General features: G+C 40.2%; 1 protein-coding gene across 8 annotated transcripts in view; it reads left to right on the top strand.

The window, feature by feature from the left end:
- Positions 1–17066, top strand: part of LOC129778542 (vascular endothelial growth factor receptor kdr-like) — a 139568-nt gene that overhangs the window by 98389 nt on the left and 24113 nt on the right. For 7 of the 8 annotated variants that reach the window (XM_055785502.1, XM_055785503.1, XM_055785508.1 and 4 more), the window contains 4 exons: positions 849–1006; positions 1070–1556; positions 1624–1799; positions 1997–2059. In XM_055785502.1, coding sequence (XP_055641477.1) covers positions 849–1006; positions 1070–1556; positions 1624–1799; positions 1997–2059 — 884 coding nt within the window. The remainder of the gene's footprint in view (positions 1–848; positions 1007–1069; positions 1557–1623; positions 1800–1996; positions 2060–17066) is intronic. The other variant, XM_055785506.1, reaches the window with a different exon arrangement.

Below are 17066 nucleotides of genomic sequence, written 5' to 3'. Positions count from 1 at the left end.
GAAATTCTACAAAGTCATCATCCTGTCTCGCGTTGAGGTTGAGAAGCAGCACCCCGACAATTATGTTTCATGTCAACAAAATGGGTTATGGCCACAACAACCCACAGACTGTATGACAGGGAGCCTACAATGATGACATGTACCTTGAAAGTTTAAATTAGAGTCCGTATTTCTTTTCAGATTCAAGACAATAAACTATAAACATGAATGAATATTGATATTGATATTGAGGTTATAATTGAGTAGAACGATTACAATTCATCAATCTGTTGTATCCACTATCCAACCATTCATGACCACAAAGTTATTGGAATTAATTGAATTATAGTTCTGTTAATGTCAATGACAAATTTGAATTAACAAATCAATTGAATTGCGGGTTTCATCGACCAAATCGACTATGAGAACATACGTATCAAATGATCAATATCATTGTACCGTGTACCATTTTCATCATTGAAACATTTTTAAATACCACATCAAAGTTAGTGAAAAACACAATTATTTCATTGTTTAATACAACATGATATGTACTTATCGTTCTCTATGTCCTTTACTAACAACACACATTCTAACTCATGTGCACACTGCATCGATCAACAGCACTCATTCTGCATTCGTTGGGTTTACTAACATGTATGTAACTATGCTTGTCTGTCTAATAGTTTGCTTCTGCACAGTTTTCTGTTTATCACTAAACTCTCCGTTGAATATTATTTGCTGATTATTGCCTCCATTCGAGAAGAAACTCACAAGCGACCGTTTCAAGTGTACTAACGTGCCGTTTATCTATCTATCACAATAAAACAACCGTTGATTGAATCATGCCCATCTGCGCAATGAAACAGCGGTCACCGATCGCATTAGTAATCCACGGGTGGAAAGCAAAACCGGCGAAAACATCAAACAGGGCGACTCAATTCAGCTCGTCTGCCGGCTGGATGTCTCGGAGGGTATCAAGTTCAACATCCGGTGGCTTCTGCCGAGTAAACACATCGCTCGAAATGTAAGTTGATGCAAGGTAACCAAAACTCCAACCAAACTCTCAAAATGTATTGCTTCGATCCAGGATTCCCGGGTGACGGTCAGCAGTATTACCGTGATTCCTCACCCAGAGAGACCGCACTACATAGTCGGAACGTCGGAACTCACCGTCAAGGACGCTCAGGCAAGTGACACTGGGATGTATCGGTGCGAAGCGGAGGATCACAACAAATATACCAGCTATCGGTTCACCCGAGTGAATGTCGTTGCGCCGGAAGCTGCCTTCATTAAGATATACGAGGAGAACAACCTCAAGGTTATCAACACCACAACGAGACGGCCTATAACGATAGTGTTGAGATACGATGCCCATCCGAAGCCACTGTTTCACTGGATCAGAGACGATAGCGATAAGGCGCTAGCGCCAGGCGATAAGTACGATATGCTCGAAGATGACAGACAGGTCAAGCTGAGCATCAAGCGTCCCAATGTGTACGATTCGGGGTTGTACATTCTGCACGCGGAGAATGAAGGCGTCCAGACGACTTATGAGATGAAAGTATTTGTAAGAGGTGAGACTTATACTAACAATTGTCGGAAATAATAAGACGGAACTACATTGTGACCTTTGTGTTTCAGAGAAACCTGTCCTTTCGATCAATCCAGTATTTGCTCGACCCAAGGAGACGGTAACTTTCGTCTGTACCTGCATTGGGTATCCGAAACCAAACATGCGATTTGCGTTCATTCCATGCACCAGCGAACCTTGGACCAACTGCTCGGGTCCCATTCAGCCTAAACAAGTTCAGGAATACGTAAGTATCATCTACCCCCTACACGTTACATGTTGGGATCACCCAAACCACAATCCAAGTATCCCTTATCCGATATATATGTTTCGATCATAATCATAGTTCCTCTCTATACCGTACACTATTGGTTTAATACTATCGATTGAAACTGCGAATCATGCGCGATCGTTTTTCTCCCCCGCGTGGTGTTGCCGTTAAAGAATTATGCTACGAGCGCTCGATTAGTTGCTTGGGCTGAGCCGGATGAGATTATCATGGTAAGGGTAAGTTGTCGACTAGTCTCTGTTGTTACTGTTGTTGTCGTCGTTGTCGTCGTCGCCGTCTTTATGTGGTGTGGGTAGAGGTATATCGGCTTGCAAACAAAACTGTATCACATTGAATTGTCCTCGCTAGATTCGAACCTGTGTGGAAAATGGCTTTAGTGTTCCCCAGCAAGAAGAAAATGCTAGGAGCGTTCCTTATGAAGGGAGGATTTCAGTCTGGAAGCTCGAAAAAAAGGTTTTTTTTCAATTTTTGGGAAGCTTATGCCCTCGGAAATGTTGCGCTAAAAGGATTTTTCGATGTTCGATTCCGTTGGAAAGTTTCAGCCAGAAGTATAAGGTTACCTCAAGGAATATAGTATTGCTGTACGAATTTTTAAACGCGTTTGTCTCGAAACCATGTTTTTTCAGCTGTTGGTGTCGATATCTCGGGATCTACTCAGCATGTAAAAATGAATTATCTAAAGCGTTACATAGCCGTTTTTTGATATCTAATTTTTTTCGATTTTTTATGAGCTTCTGAACAGCGATTTTTCATGAAAAATTATTCATTTTTAACAAAAATAGCCGTCATTTTAGCAATTTTACAAATTTTAAAAACCCCTATGTAACACTTTAGGTATTGTCCTAAGGTTCATATTATTCATTGGAATTCGTTCTGCGACAGCCCTTTGCTTCAGAATCGATACCACCAGCAAGGTATCGATTTTCAGACAGCATCCAGCGGTCAACAACGTAATAATCATTATTCTTGAACTCAAAAAATGGAAATCCATCTACAAATATACCTTGAATCAAAATACTACACTACACTTTATTTTTAATATCCGAAAAAATCACGAAAATTCATTATTTTTCGATCTTCCAGACAGGGGTCCCCCCTTAATGACTATCTGGGCCATGTTGATATCACATTCTCTTCTCTTGTTACTTAATAGCCGGAAAATTGGGAATCGAGTGACCGCTTTAAACGCCATGCCAACATTAAATCCTGCTTTAAATTGGTGAAAAAAATCCGGAATGGTTCAATCGATGAGACAAATCAGTAGCGATGTGTATTTGATTCGTAGCACAGTCCATAGGTGACGTGCTTCATGGATGCTCATACAGTTGTGAAGGCAATCGTAGCTTGTGATAACTTAGAAGTGGAAACAATACGTTAATAAAACAACGAACGACAAAAACGACTGAAACATCTTGTACGAGTCAAAAACCTCTTGCTTTAAGTGGGAAATTAGCATCTAGAGCTCGACAGTGATTCTCTAGACAAAAACTGTCTTCGGAAAATTTGTTACATATGATAAAGCGCCCTTTTTGATGTTATCTGAAATAGGTTTAACAAAATTTTCGATTAAATAAAAAATCTAACTTTCTTATCTTTATAGAGGTAAATATGGTTTAACATCAGTTATTTTAAGCAAATTTGTAGAACAAAATATTTTTCTATCTCTTGAAATAACCGATATAGCACTTTTTTGTAAGTTGCGTTACGTTACCATCAGAAAAATGTTTTTTTTGCTCTAACTTTTATATTGAAAATTCTACATGCAACTGTCTTCAGAAGACTTTTAGAGCTTACTAAGACAAACATTTTATGATGCAGAACTTGTCAATATCGTAATTCTACTCAAAGTTATTGATATTTCTTCCCAAAAAATACGCTAATGAAACTTACAATAAAAAGCGATATATCGGATATTTCAAGAGATAGAATAAAATTTTGTTCTACAAAGCTGCTTAAAATAATTGAGGCTACAATATTGTCGAACTATGTTTGCCTCTATCTATGAAGATAAGGAAATTAGATTTTTTATTCCATCGAAAATTTCGGTCACCCTATTTTTGATGACATGAAAATAAGTGTCCTATCATATGTAACAACTTTGTTGAAGACAGTTTTTGTCTAGAGAATAAAAATCTTCCATAAAGCTGATTTTAGCGCTTTCTATCTAAGTTGCGTTAGGGTCACCATGAAAAAAACCGGTTTTTTCTCTAACTTTTATGTTTCAACCTCTACTTAAAAACGATCTTGGGACGACTTTTAGAGCTTATCGTGACCAACATTTTGCTATGCAGAACTTGTCAATATCTTAATACTACTCAAAGTTATTGATAGGTTTTCATCCAAAAACTCATGATTTCAATTTTAGTTTACACAAATAAAAAGAATAACATAGAATTTGGAAATCCCACATTATGTAGAGTCAAGTATGCTCATTCAAATGCCGTCAACGAATATTTTTTATGTTTGCCCCAAAAAGAGCGAAGCGAATGAGTTGAGCGTATTTTTTGGGAAGAAATATCAATAACTTTGAGAAGAGTTGAGATATTGACAAGTTCTGCAACATAAAATGTTTGTCTTAGTAAGCTCTAAAAGTCTTCTGAAGATAGTTTGCATGTAAAATTTTCAATATTAAAGTTAAAGCAAAAAACGTTTTTTAATGGTGACCCTAACGCAACTTAGAAAAAAGCGCTATATCGGTTATTTCAAGAGATAGAAAAACAACTTTGTTCTAAAAAGTTTTCTTAAATAAATGGGGCTATAACATTGTAGAACCATGTTTACCTCTATCTATAAATATAAGAATGTTACAATTTTAATTTCATCGTAAATATTGGTCACCCTATTTTTGACAACATCAAACTTAGCGATCTATCATATGCAACAACTTTGTCGAAGACAGTTATTGTCTAGAGCAGGGTTTCTCAAAGTGGTCGATGTCGACCCCCTAAGGTCGACTTCGGTTTCCCAGGGGTCGACAGAAAAAAGAATTGATTTTGGGGGTCGACGGGGTTTGAATATCGACCCCTATAATATACCGCAAGTTCTTATTTGAAATATTAAAGATACTGCATAAGTTGTGTTACGTGAACCACCCTGTTATAAGATTGATCAGGGTTGCCCATTTGATCCTGTAAAATTTTGTGAAAAAATCTGTACATCTGAATTTTTAGCAGAAAAAAATCTGTATCATAAAACTAACGGAAAAAAATGGAAAGAAAGGCTGATTTTCATTTTGAATTTATTGTTCTTATTTATGGTTTGCTCAAGTAGTATCAATACAACAAAATAAATCATAAAAACAGTTTTCTCATAATAAATTGTATGGTGTTTATACATGGTGTTGTTGAACTTTGCTTTTCTTAAATTTTCCCTCAATTTCATCCCTGACGCTTCTCCTTGAGTCGATACATAGTTCTTTGCTATCAAAATGGAGTCCACCATTTTGGAAGCCAGCCGGTTCCAGAACTTTGTTTTGTTGGCATTGTGAAGCGAGAAAATTCATTCAACACACACTGATGAATGTGGAATTATCAAAAAGTGTCCCAAAAACATCCTTAGCAGGAATGGAGAAGTAATGTGACATTTCAGATGGTTCAACATCAAGGTACATATCTTCATGACTCAACGATAAAAAACAAAGTTTGTTAGTAAGAAGGTAGACAGAGAAAATGAACTGTACTTAATTTAATATCTTTAAATTCTGTATCTTTGCAGAAAAACTGCAATTCTGTATAAACATATTCTGTATCTGAAATTTGTCGAAAAATCTGTGAATTATAGAATATTCTGTATATGTGGCAACTCTGAGAATGATCAATATCTTAGTAGAAAATATAATTGCTGTAAATTTTAAAAACTCAACAAGACGATGAGTGTACATAGAATGAAAATAAAAAAGAACAAAAAGTACAAGATGAACAATTCGACAAGTAAAAACACGTGAACAGGTTCGTGCATGATTATGCGTTTGAGCGTACGAGCCCTTCAAGAATGTTTCTCTGTATTTTAAACATATACACGATTTAACACGAATGAAGTCATCATCAAATTCATGTCCAAACATGCTCCTCATATTTTACTGTATAAAAAGCTTGCCCCTAGGTTGCAAGTTCATATGCGTTCTGAAATGCGTTGGAGCTTGAATGATGATGTTCTCAGCTACTAATTTAATTCTAGAGATTACAAGGTATTTACATAGCTAAATGAAGTGAACTAGAATAAAGTGATTGAAAAAGAACATCCAAAATGATTGGTCATTTATGTGCATGGCGTAACAATTTTTTTAAAAATTATTTCAGGAACCTTGAGATGGGTCGCGAAGAGGGAAAAACGTTGTTCAATTTATTATAGACCAACATTACCAACATTATCAATTTAAAGGGTGTGTCACATCAAATTGCATCACGGAAAAAACGCTGTAGAAATTTAATTTTTAGGAATTATATCTTCAGCTTTCGCTTATAATCAGATAAGAGTGTATAGATCACGTTGGCCATGCTTCACTGTCAATTTTTCGTAAATTTGGAAAAAAGTCGCCGAACGAAAAAGAGCGTCGTGAATTAATCCTGTGCACTCATTTCGAGAATCCGGAGTTGTCACATCGGGACATCGGTAAGATGCTGGGAATCGTCCAATCCACGGTCAGCAGAGTACTAAAACGATACTTCGAGAACCTAACCATCGACCGGAAGGTGAAGAACGGCAAAAATGGATGCTCCGTCAGTGAAAAGATCACAAGCGCGTAGTTAAGCAGTTAGGCGTGATCCGAGAAGTTCGGTCCGGGATGTCGCCAATAAGCTGAATTTGTCAAGTTCATTCGTCCAGCGGACCAAGCAGCGGGAGGGCCTGCGTACATACAAGGTTCAGAAGGCTCCTAACCGCGACGAAAGGCAAAACATGGTGGGGAAGACGCGAGCCCGGAAGCTGTACACCGAAATGCTGATGAAGCCGCATTGCCTGGTAATGGACGACGAAACCTACGCCAAAGCGGACTTTCGTCAGCTGCCGGGCCTGTTGTTCTTCTCCGCAGAGGACGAATTCAGCGTTCCAGAGGAGATTCACAAGCAGAAACTATCCAAGTTTGCCAAAAAGTACATGGTGTGGCAAGCGATCTGCTCTTGCGGAAAGCGGAGCGCCCCCTTCGTGATGACCGGCACGGTAAACGGGCAGGTTTACCTTAAGGAGTGCCTACAGAAGCGCTTACTACCACTATTGAAGCAGCACGAGGGCCCGACCATCTTCTGGCCGGATCTCGCTTCGTGCCACTATTCAAAGAACGTGTTGGAGTGGTACGAAGCCAACGGGGTCACCTTCGTGCCAAAGGAAATGAACCCGCCCAACGCGCCGGAGCTTCGCCCAATAGAGAAATATTGGGCGATTATGAAGCAGTCCCTCCGGAAGAACCCAAAAGTTGTCAAATCGGAGGCGGACTTCAAGTGAAAATGGATTTCTGTTCAAAAAAAACTACAACCTGACGTTGTACAGAACCTTATGGACGGGGTAAAGAGGAAGGTGCGAGCATACGGGCTTGGGCTCGAAGTATGAATAAAAAGAAAATGCCAAAAGTTGTTTAATAGTTTTTATTTTACTGTCTAAAATTTTCAAAAGGATCGGTCTACTGGGCGAATTTCTACAGCGTTTTTTCCGTGATGCAATTTGATGTGACACACCCTATATTATAGTCTACATTACCCAGCAATGACGCTCTGTTGGGTATGTTCGATATATTAAAGATGAAAATATGTACCAAGAAATGATTTTTGCTACATATATGAAGACTGATACTAGAGAAGAGTCGATCGGTTTTTTATACCGAAGAAGCTATTCCATGAAAGAACATTGAGACTGATGGCCATCCATCAATAGTTGATAGTCATCGTGGTTTTACAGCTCACTCAAAGTTTCAACTGCGTAAGATACTGGCCATTCACTGCATGATTCACAGACACCATTTAGTAGCAAAAAATCAGAGCCCTAGATCACATAAGTCTCTACTATATGTTATGAGTGCTATCAAAAACCTTCGAAGCAATTCTTTGAACACTCGATTATTTACTCAACTATATGAGGAACTTTATGTTTTTTATAGTTTGTGAGAAATTTGTATTAATAATTATTTATTAAACTTGATATTTACTAAATTTTATCTCTATTTATTTTGTTGAATACTATGAGAAACTATTTTTTTTTGTATTGTAGTGACTTTCAACACTTTTGGTCGGTTTGTCGCATCATTTCCATTTTTTGGAAGAATGTCGGGAGTGTGAATTGAACTCTGTGACCTTTTGCGTGAGAGGTGCGGATGTTACCACTACGCCAAATCGCCTCCGTGAGGAAATAATGTCAAGTTTATTCATTTAACCAACTGCGATGCTTTCAAATTGATAATTATTCAGTAAGAAAAAAAACTAAAGAGATGGGTTTCAAAAAAAAATTGGGGGTCTAACAGTTTGAGAACCCCTGGTCTAGAGAATAACTATCGAGCTTTAGACGCTAATTTCCACTTAAATGCATCTCCTGGACCATTGCGCACTGGTTTCAACCATAGCAAGAAGACAACGACGACGATGTTGAATTAAAGAGGCTTTAAACTTTTCAGTTCATCCGCCTCTAAGTGATAGCAGGAAGAGACACTATGTTCTTCTTTGTACTACCTTGATCAAAAAGTTCCCGGAATTCATTCGGGAAATAAAAATACAAGATTATACATCAATATTGATATTGTCTTCTTCAAAGTACTCCACATCGACTTCAACGCACTTATGCCAGCGCTTGATCCAATCCTCGAAACATTTATTATATTCGATTTGCGGTATGGCCATCAGCGCCATCTTCGATTTTTCCATTATCTCAGCTCGGGTAAAACATGTTCCGTGGAGCGGCTTCCTGAGTTTCAAATGTTCACGAATAACGATGGCATTGTGTGACGGTGCGTTAACGTGATGCAAGATCCACGAGCTATTTGCCCACAAATTCGGTCTTTTTTGGCAAATAGCTTCATGCAAACGTTTTATAATGCCCAAATAATACTTCCTTTTGACTGTCTGGCCTTGTGGAAGGAATTCATGATACACAACACCCTTGTAGCTCAGTCAGCTCGCGCAGTCCGAAGCCGCCGGACGCAAAGTTGTTCGTGTCCGTTATTGTGTTGGAACAATACCGTTATCGGTTTCGCTGAAGTGATTGTTTCGCCCTAACGGGGTTTCCTTTATTGCGAGAGTGAAGTGATAAGTAATCACAACCAGCGGAAGGGAGAAGTCCTCCACTGCGGGCGCTGTGAGCGTGTGCCGTTCCATCGTCATCGTATTGTGGTGCGATACACCATTGCTGTTGTGCCAAGCGATCATCACGTGGTTCGATTGGAGCACCGTTACAAATCATCCGCACCGTGCGCTTCAAGTATTTAAGTATATATATATATATATTAGGTTAAGGATTTAAAAAAAAAAGAAAAAACATAATTGTATATCTGCCATAATGGCAGAGTGCGATCCTCTTGATATGGACATTGAGTCTGATGTTTCCTCCTCACTAACTACTGGGAAGGCGCTTAAACGCGTTCCCCCCTCAGACGATGTCTTTTCAGAGGAAGAGTTAATCAACCTCAACAAGCCACCTTCAAGAAAATTGGCAAACTTTTCCACTTCGCCCCCTCAATCTCCCGCTCCCGCTTCCGATTATCTCCCGAACTTGCCTCTCAGCCCAACTGTTCCCGCTTCCGCTCAACAATCGACCTCGTCCTCCCCCTCAGTTGTCCCCTCTCCGCGTGTCAAGGTCTATCCACAAGATGCATCTGGATCTGGCCCATGGGTTGTTTTCTTCCGGCCAAAACCCAACGGGAAATCGCTCAACGTCATTCGGATCATGAAAGATCTGACAAAAAATTATTCCTCCGTGGTCGAAATTAGAAAGGTTCGACCGAACAAACTGCGTGTTGTCGTGGCTGACCGGAAGCAAGCTAACGAGATTGTTGTCGACAATAGGTTCGTACTAGAATATCGCGTCTATGTGCCCTGCCATAACGTAGAAATTTCGGGGGTGATTACAGAAACGGGTCTGACGAGCGCATTAATAAAAGAGGGAGATGGCAGATTTAAAAAGCTCCCTTTGAAAAAAGTTTAAATTTTGGACTGCCATCAATTAGGAAAAGTGTCCCAGGAAGAGGGAAAAACAAAATTCACGCCGTCCGACTCGTTTCGAGTAACTTTTGCTGGTTCCGCCCTCCCTGACTACGTTATGGTGGACAAATTGAGGCTTCCGCTGCGTCTCTTCGTGCCAAAGCCCATGACTTGCAACAAATGCAAGTCAGTTGGTCAAACAGCAGACTACTGCGCCAACAAGGAGCGCTGTGCCACTTGCGGAGAGCAACATGTGGGCAAATCCTGCAGTGCGACTGAGCATAAGTTTCTATATTGCGGGGGAACCCCACATGAGCTCTCAGCTTGTGAAACTTACAAGAGTCGCTGGGAGAAATAGAAGCGCTCTTTAAAGGAACGCTCGAAACGCACTTTAGCAGAAATTTTAAAGGGCGCTTCTCGACAGGCCCAACAACAACAACATCCAATCTTCTCACACAAAATCTTTTCCACGTTGCCAGTTGACGAAATGGAAGCGGACAGAGCTCACGGGGGCACACCGTTTATTTCCCAAGGGAATCCCCGGCGCAAAAATGTGACCACTCCCAAAATTCAATCACAAGTCCCTCCGGTGATATCCCCTGTTAGCTTGCCTAAAAAATCGAGTGCAGCGGACAAGCAAAATCAGGTTCCTCCTGGCTTCCGTGGGAATAGTTCACCTTCGAACGATCCAGCACTCGAGGGGACATCAAAAACCCCAACTGTCCCTGTTTTTCCGTCCAGCTCAACTTCCCAATCGGGATTTATAAAGTTGTCTGACCTTTTGGATCAAATCTTCAAGTGTTTTAACGTTTCCGGCTCCATCAGAACCATTGTCATTTCAATGCTTCCAGTATTAAAGACAATGTTGCAACAATTGATGCAAACATGGCCCCTCCTAGCAATGATTATCTCTCTTGATGTCTAATTTAAATAGAGAGGTCGGAGATATCACTGTTTTAAGTGGAATTGTCGTAGTCTTATCCCTAAATTGGATACATTCAAATTTTTAATTCATAAGTTCAATTGTGATGTTTTTGCTCTGTCCGAAACTTGGCTTTCTTCGCGAGATGATCTCTCTTTCCATGATTTCAATATTATACGCTTGGACCGTGATGACAGATACGGAGGGGTGCTATTGGGGATCAATAAGTGCCACTCATTTTTTCGAATTGACCTTCCACCTATTGGAGGGATTGAAGCTGTTGCTTGTCATGCAAACATCAGAGGCAAAGACCTCTGTATTGTCAGCTTGTATTGGCCTCCGAGAGCTGCGGTTAGCCGCAAGCAACTTGTTGACATGTGCTCACTCCTTCCTGAGCCACGATTGATCTTGGGAGACTTTAAATCTCACGGAACTGCCTGGGGGGAACAGTACAACGCTACGTTCATCGATGATATATGACCTTGGTAACAGCTTCAATATGACCGTTTTGAACACTGGGGAAACAACACGTGTACCTAAACCTCCTGCTAACCCAAGTGCTCTTGACCTCTCGCTTTGCTCGAATTCATTATCGTTAGATTGCAAGTGGAATGTAATCCAGGACCCTAAAGGTAGTGATAACTTGCCAATCAAAATTTCCATCACCATTGGGTCGAATTCTTCTGAATCTATAAACATGGCATATGACCTCACAAGACACATTTACTGGAAAAAGTATGCGGACGCGATTGCTCTAGCCATCAATTCTAGAGATGGTTTACCTCCATTGGAGGAGTATAATTTCCTTTCTCGTTTGATCTATGACAGCGCAGTTCGCGCTCAAACGAAACCCGTTCCAGGTTCCACCATTTCCCGAAGGCCTCCCAATCTATGGTGGGATAGCCAATGGTCCAAGCTTTATATAGAAAAATCGAATGCATTTAAAGCTTTTCGGAAACGTGGAACTCTTGAAAATTTTCAATCGTATTTAGCCCTTTAGAATCAGTTCAAAAATTTGATCAAAGAGAAAAAACGTGTTTATTGGCGAAATTTCGTGGGAGGTTTGTCACGAGAAACGTCAATGAAAAAATTATGGAAAGTGGCTCGAAACATGAGAAATCGCTGTTCATCCAATGAAAGCGAAGAATATTCACATCGATGGATTTTTAATTTTGCACGAAAGGTTTGTCCCGATTCCGCTCCCGTGCAAAAAATTGTTAGAGATATACCACAAGATAGGTGCGATCTTGACTCTGAGTTTTCGATGGTAGAATTCTCTCTTGCTCTCCTTTCATGTAACAATTCTGCTCCGGGATCGGATCGAATTAAGTTCAACTTGTTGAAAAACCTCCCTGATGTGGCGAAACATCGCTTGTTGAATTTATTCATTCGGTTTCTGGAACATAATATTGTTCCAGATGATTGGAGACAAGTACGAGTTATAGCTATTCAAAAACCCGGAAAACCCGCGTCCGACTTCAATTCGTACCGCCCAATAGCAATGCTGTCTTGTATACGGAAATTGTTGGAGAAAATGATCTTGTTTCGCCTTGATCGATGGGTTGAAACGAATGGCCTACTCTCAGATACGCAATATGGGTTCCGCAGGGGCAAGGGGACGAATGATTGTCTTGCGTTGCTTTCTTCAGAAATTCAAATGGCTTACACCGAAAAAAAACAAATGGCTTCAGTATTCTTGGACATAAAGGGGGCCTTTGATTCAGTTTCAATAGAGGTCCTGTCAGACAAATTACACTCTCGGGGTCTGCCGCCTCTATTGAATAATATGTTATATATCTTGCTTTGTGAGAAACATTTGAATTTTTCTCACGGGGATTCGACAGTAAGTCGGGTCTCCTACATGGGACTCCCCCAGGGCTCATGTTTAAGCCCCCTTTTGTACAACTTCTATGTAAGCGACATCGACAATTGCCTTACACAAAATTGCAGCCTAAGACAACTTGCATATGATGGAGTGGTGTCTGTCGTAGGATCAAACGAATCCGACCTGCAAGGACTCTTACAAGATACTTTGAACAATTTTTCAACCTGGGCCATTGGGCTAGGGATCGAATTCTCCACGGAGAAAACAGAGATGGTGGTTTTTTCTAGGAAGCATAGACCAGCAAAACCAAAGCTTCAACTTTTGGGTAAACCGATCACTCATGCTATGTCATTCAAGTATCTTGGGGTCTGGTTCGACTCCAAATGTACTTGGGGGGCCCATATTAGGTATCTGAGTAAAAAATGCCAACAAAGAATAAACTTTCTCTGTACAATTACCGGCACCTGGTGGGGAGCCCACCCAGAAGATCTTATAATGTTGTATCGAACAACTATTCTCTCAGTGATGGAGTATGGCAGTTTCTGTTTTCAATCAGCTGCCAAAACACACCTCATTAAACTCGAGCGAATTCAGTATCTTTGTCTCCGTATCGCGTTGGGATGTCAACGCATACCATGAGTCTCGAGGTTTTGGCAGGCCTACTCCCACTAAAAGATCGCTTCAATTTATTATCTCTTCGGTTCTTCATCCGGTGTAAGGTCATGAACCCATTGGTGATCGGAAATTTTGAGCAGCTGATCGAGCTAAATTTTCACTCCGGATTCATGAGTTCATATCATGAATTCGTCTCCATGCAGGTTGATCCTTCTTCGTATATTCCCAACTGTGCTTGTTTTCCTGACTACATCAATTCCTCTGTACATTTTGATCTGTCCATGAAGCAGGATATCCATGGAATTCCAGATTATCATCGATCGGGGATCGTTCCTACGATTTTCGAAGCAAAGTATGGGCGTGTCAATTGTGATAATATGTACTTTACTGATGGGTCCTCTATGAATGAGACCACAGGATTCGGAGTGTTCAACAATTTTTTTAGCACCTCACACAGTCTTCAGTATCCTTGCTCAGTGTATATTGCTGAATTGGCAGCAATACACTGGGCGCTGGACAGCGTCGCCTCACGACCTGTTGAACACTATTACATTGTAACGGATAGTCTTAGCTCTGTCGAAGCTATCCGTTCAGTGAGACCGGAAAAGCACTCGCCGTACTTCCTTGAGAGAATACGAGAAATTTTGAGTGCTTTATCCAGACGCTGTTATGTCATTACCTTTATCTGGGTCCCTTCACATTGCTCAATTCCGGGTAATGAGAGGGCTGACTCATTAGCAAAGGTAGGTGCAATTGAAGGCGAAAATTATCAGCGTCAAATCGCCTTCAATGAATTTTATTCTTTAGTTCGTAAAAATACCATCGTTAACTGGCAACGCAAATGGAACGAAGATGAATTGGGCCGGTGGCTCCACTCAATTATCCCTAAGGTTAGCCTCAATCCGTGGTTCAAAAGTCTGGACTTGAGTCGGGACTTTATTCGCACCTTCTCCCGACTCATGTCCAATCACTGTTCGTTAGACGCGCTGCTTTTTCGTTTTAATCTTGCCGACAGCAATCTCTGCGGTTGTGGCCATGGTTACCACGACATCGAACACGTTGTTTGGTCGTGCGAGTTGTATCTTGTCGCCAGATCGAATTTAGAAAACTCCCTTCGAGCTGGAGGAAAGCAGCCCAATGTGACGGTGAGAGATGTGTTGGCTCGGTTAGACCTTGATTACATGTCCCAAATATATGTTTTCCTTAAAGCTATCGATCTTCGTGTGTGATTGTTCATACATCCTTTTCCCCTCCTTTTCGTCCTTCGCGAGCTATCGGTTCCCTTCCTACTAACATTAGAAGAAGTTAAATTGTAAATACATATTAGATGTAAGGATAGTTTTAAGAATTGAGTGTGAAGTGTCAGTGTGAATGAGAATGTGAATGTGAATGTGAATGTGTTGAAATATAGTTAAGAGTTTGGCTCCATTAAACTTATGTAACTGAGCGTGGAAAAATAAACGGATTAATAAAAAAACACCCTTGTAGGGTAAAAGGGGGGAATTTGGACCCCCTAAGCATATCGCCTAATATTTCCAAACCAATGCGGTCTAAACAACAAATGGCACATTGAACACTGAGCTACACTTGTTTTCTCTCAATCAATAACGTTTAATCATTATATAAAGCTTCAATCTACCAAATATATCATAAAATATTCCAGTGTGTGTTTCATCGAAAAAAAAATATAGGAGGTTATGTTCAAGACACGACCGCATTGTTGACGTAGAACTACGCTGTAGTTTAATTTAAGTTGCTTGTTTATAACTGCGGATATTATTTTATAATGCTACGAAAATTTTGAAATAACCAGTTTGGTCGCCCTCAAATGTTTTTTTATTGTAGAATCATTTGACGATAATTATTTGATAATACATTTTGTGTTCGCAGAACACGAAATGCACGAGATAAGCGCAGCTGTCATCCTTAGTGGAGAAAGTTTTGCTACTGCCAAGCGAAACCAAATCACATACAAAATTCCAGAAAGACATTTACTTTCTTGGTGACTAAATAAACGAAATAAACTATCTGTTAATTTCAACAACCTCGTAAAGAGTAGCACTGCTTCGTTATTATCAAGATTAGCGCGAATGCAATCCTAGTTGAAAGCAGTTTTGCGACTGGCACGCGAACCCATTATAACTTATTGTATAACTTGGTATTCCAGAAATAATTTTTTGGTGCACAACCTTAACACCTGCTTCACCATAGCGTCAGTTCAAGGTTTCTGTCATCAATGTGTTACAATGTTAACTGCTTGGAAAAAGGCTGAATATTTGCCTCAGCAAAGATTGATTACTAATACCCTAGCGTAAATATTTCCCTTCCGCTATCTTCCCTCCTTGTTTTCATTTATCATTACGACTGCATAATTTTCAACACAAAACAATCGGCAATCATAGCATAGAAAAATAGGTGATCGTTACAGGGCCTATTCACACGGGAGCAGATACAAATGGGGTTTCAGCGTAGCGAAGATGCACTATTTTCACGTACGGGTTATGAAGCACACACGTACGCACACAAATATCCATATATCGATGGTTATAAGCAATTAAATATACACACACTTATCTCCGTTGTGCGCTCTTCTCAACAGAATCCCTTTCTGTTGACATTGCCAGTCTAGATTAGCTTAGCTATCATCCTTTGTGGAGAGAGTTTTCCCACCGTCATGTGAAACCAAATCACTGAAAAATTCCAGAACATTTATTTTCTTAGTGAGCTAACTATAGCCTAGCTTGATGATTCCCCACACAATTGGGTAGCTTAGAACCTCAATGCAATGGCGTCAGTTTGATGCAATGATTGCAATGCCAGAGACATCAGCGATTGAGTAATTTGGTCGCCTCCATAGCTCAATCCGAATTGAAGAACAAGCGATATTCATTGCTTTGAATACAGAACGAGACTGAAAGTTTGCCTTCTTTCCCTGCTTGTTGAATTAGAGAGACTTTAAACTTCTTCAGTTCATTCGTTTTTAACCTTCAATGAGGCCCTTGGAAAACTTTTTTTATCCATCAAATTACTCTTCCGCCCCCATTGCCTTGAGGCATTCGAACCCTCGCTGTCCAGCTCGCCCAGCAACGATGTTGTTCAGTCGATTTCCTCACGAAGAATGAAAGTTTGCCTTCTTCTTCTTCATCTTCTTTGTTGAATTAAAGAGACTTTAAAATTTTACGTTCATTTGTCTCAGTGTTCAAAAAGACCCTTGGAAAATTCGACTCTTTCCTCATATTACTCCTCCGCCTCCATTGCCTTTAGAAAGACACTCGATCCCTCGCCATCCAGATCGCCCAGCAAGGATGTTGTCTAGTCGGTATACTCACTAAGAAGGAGTTTGCCTCAGTGAGATCAACTGTTTATACTCTAGGCAAATATTCCCCTTCGTTCTTCTTCTTTTCCTTTGTTCACGGAGACTTTACATCTTACGGTTTCCCCTTCTTTGCTCGTCGATAAGTTGCTCGTTATTGAAAACTCTGTTCGGGAAAGCCCACAAATAGACAGAACAAATGTATGAATAAATGGTAACGCTTCCAATTTTCATCAGCATATCAGCACATCAGCATATACAGGCTATGGGATTGTAATGTATAGCATATTGAACAAATCTTTTGGTATGTAAATCGCCAAAATCCGTTCACGGCAAAAATAGTTATTAACGTTAACTTTATTTCATAAAAACGTGACCTGTTTTCTGATTTGGCACCCTTAATGAAAGACGAAGTTCTACGTCAAAATATACT

Source organism: Toxorhynchites rutilus, chromosome 3 (assembly GCF_029784135.1).
Source record: "Toxorhynchites rutilus septentrionalis strain SRP chromosome 3, ASM2978413v1, whole genome shotgun sequence".
NCBI lineage: Eukaryota > Metazoa > Arthropoda > Insecta > Diptera > Culicidae > Toxorhynchites > Toxorhynchites rutilus.
This window is presented reverse-complemented; position numbering and strand designations above follow the sequence as displayed.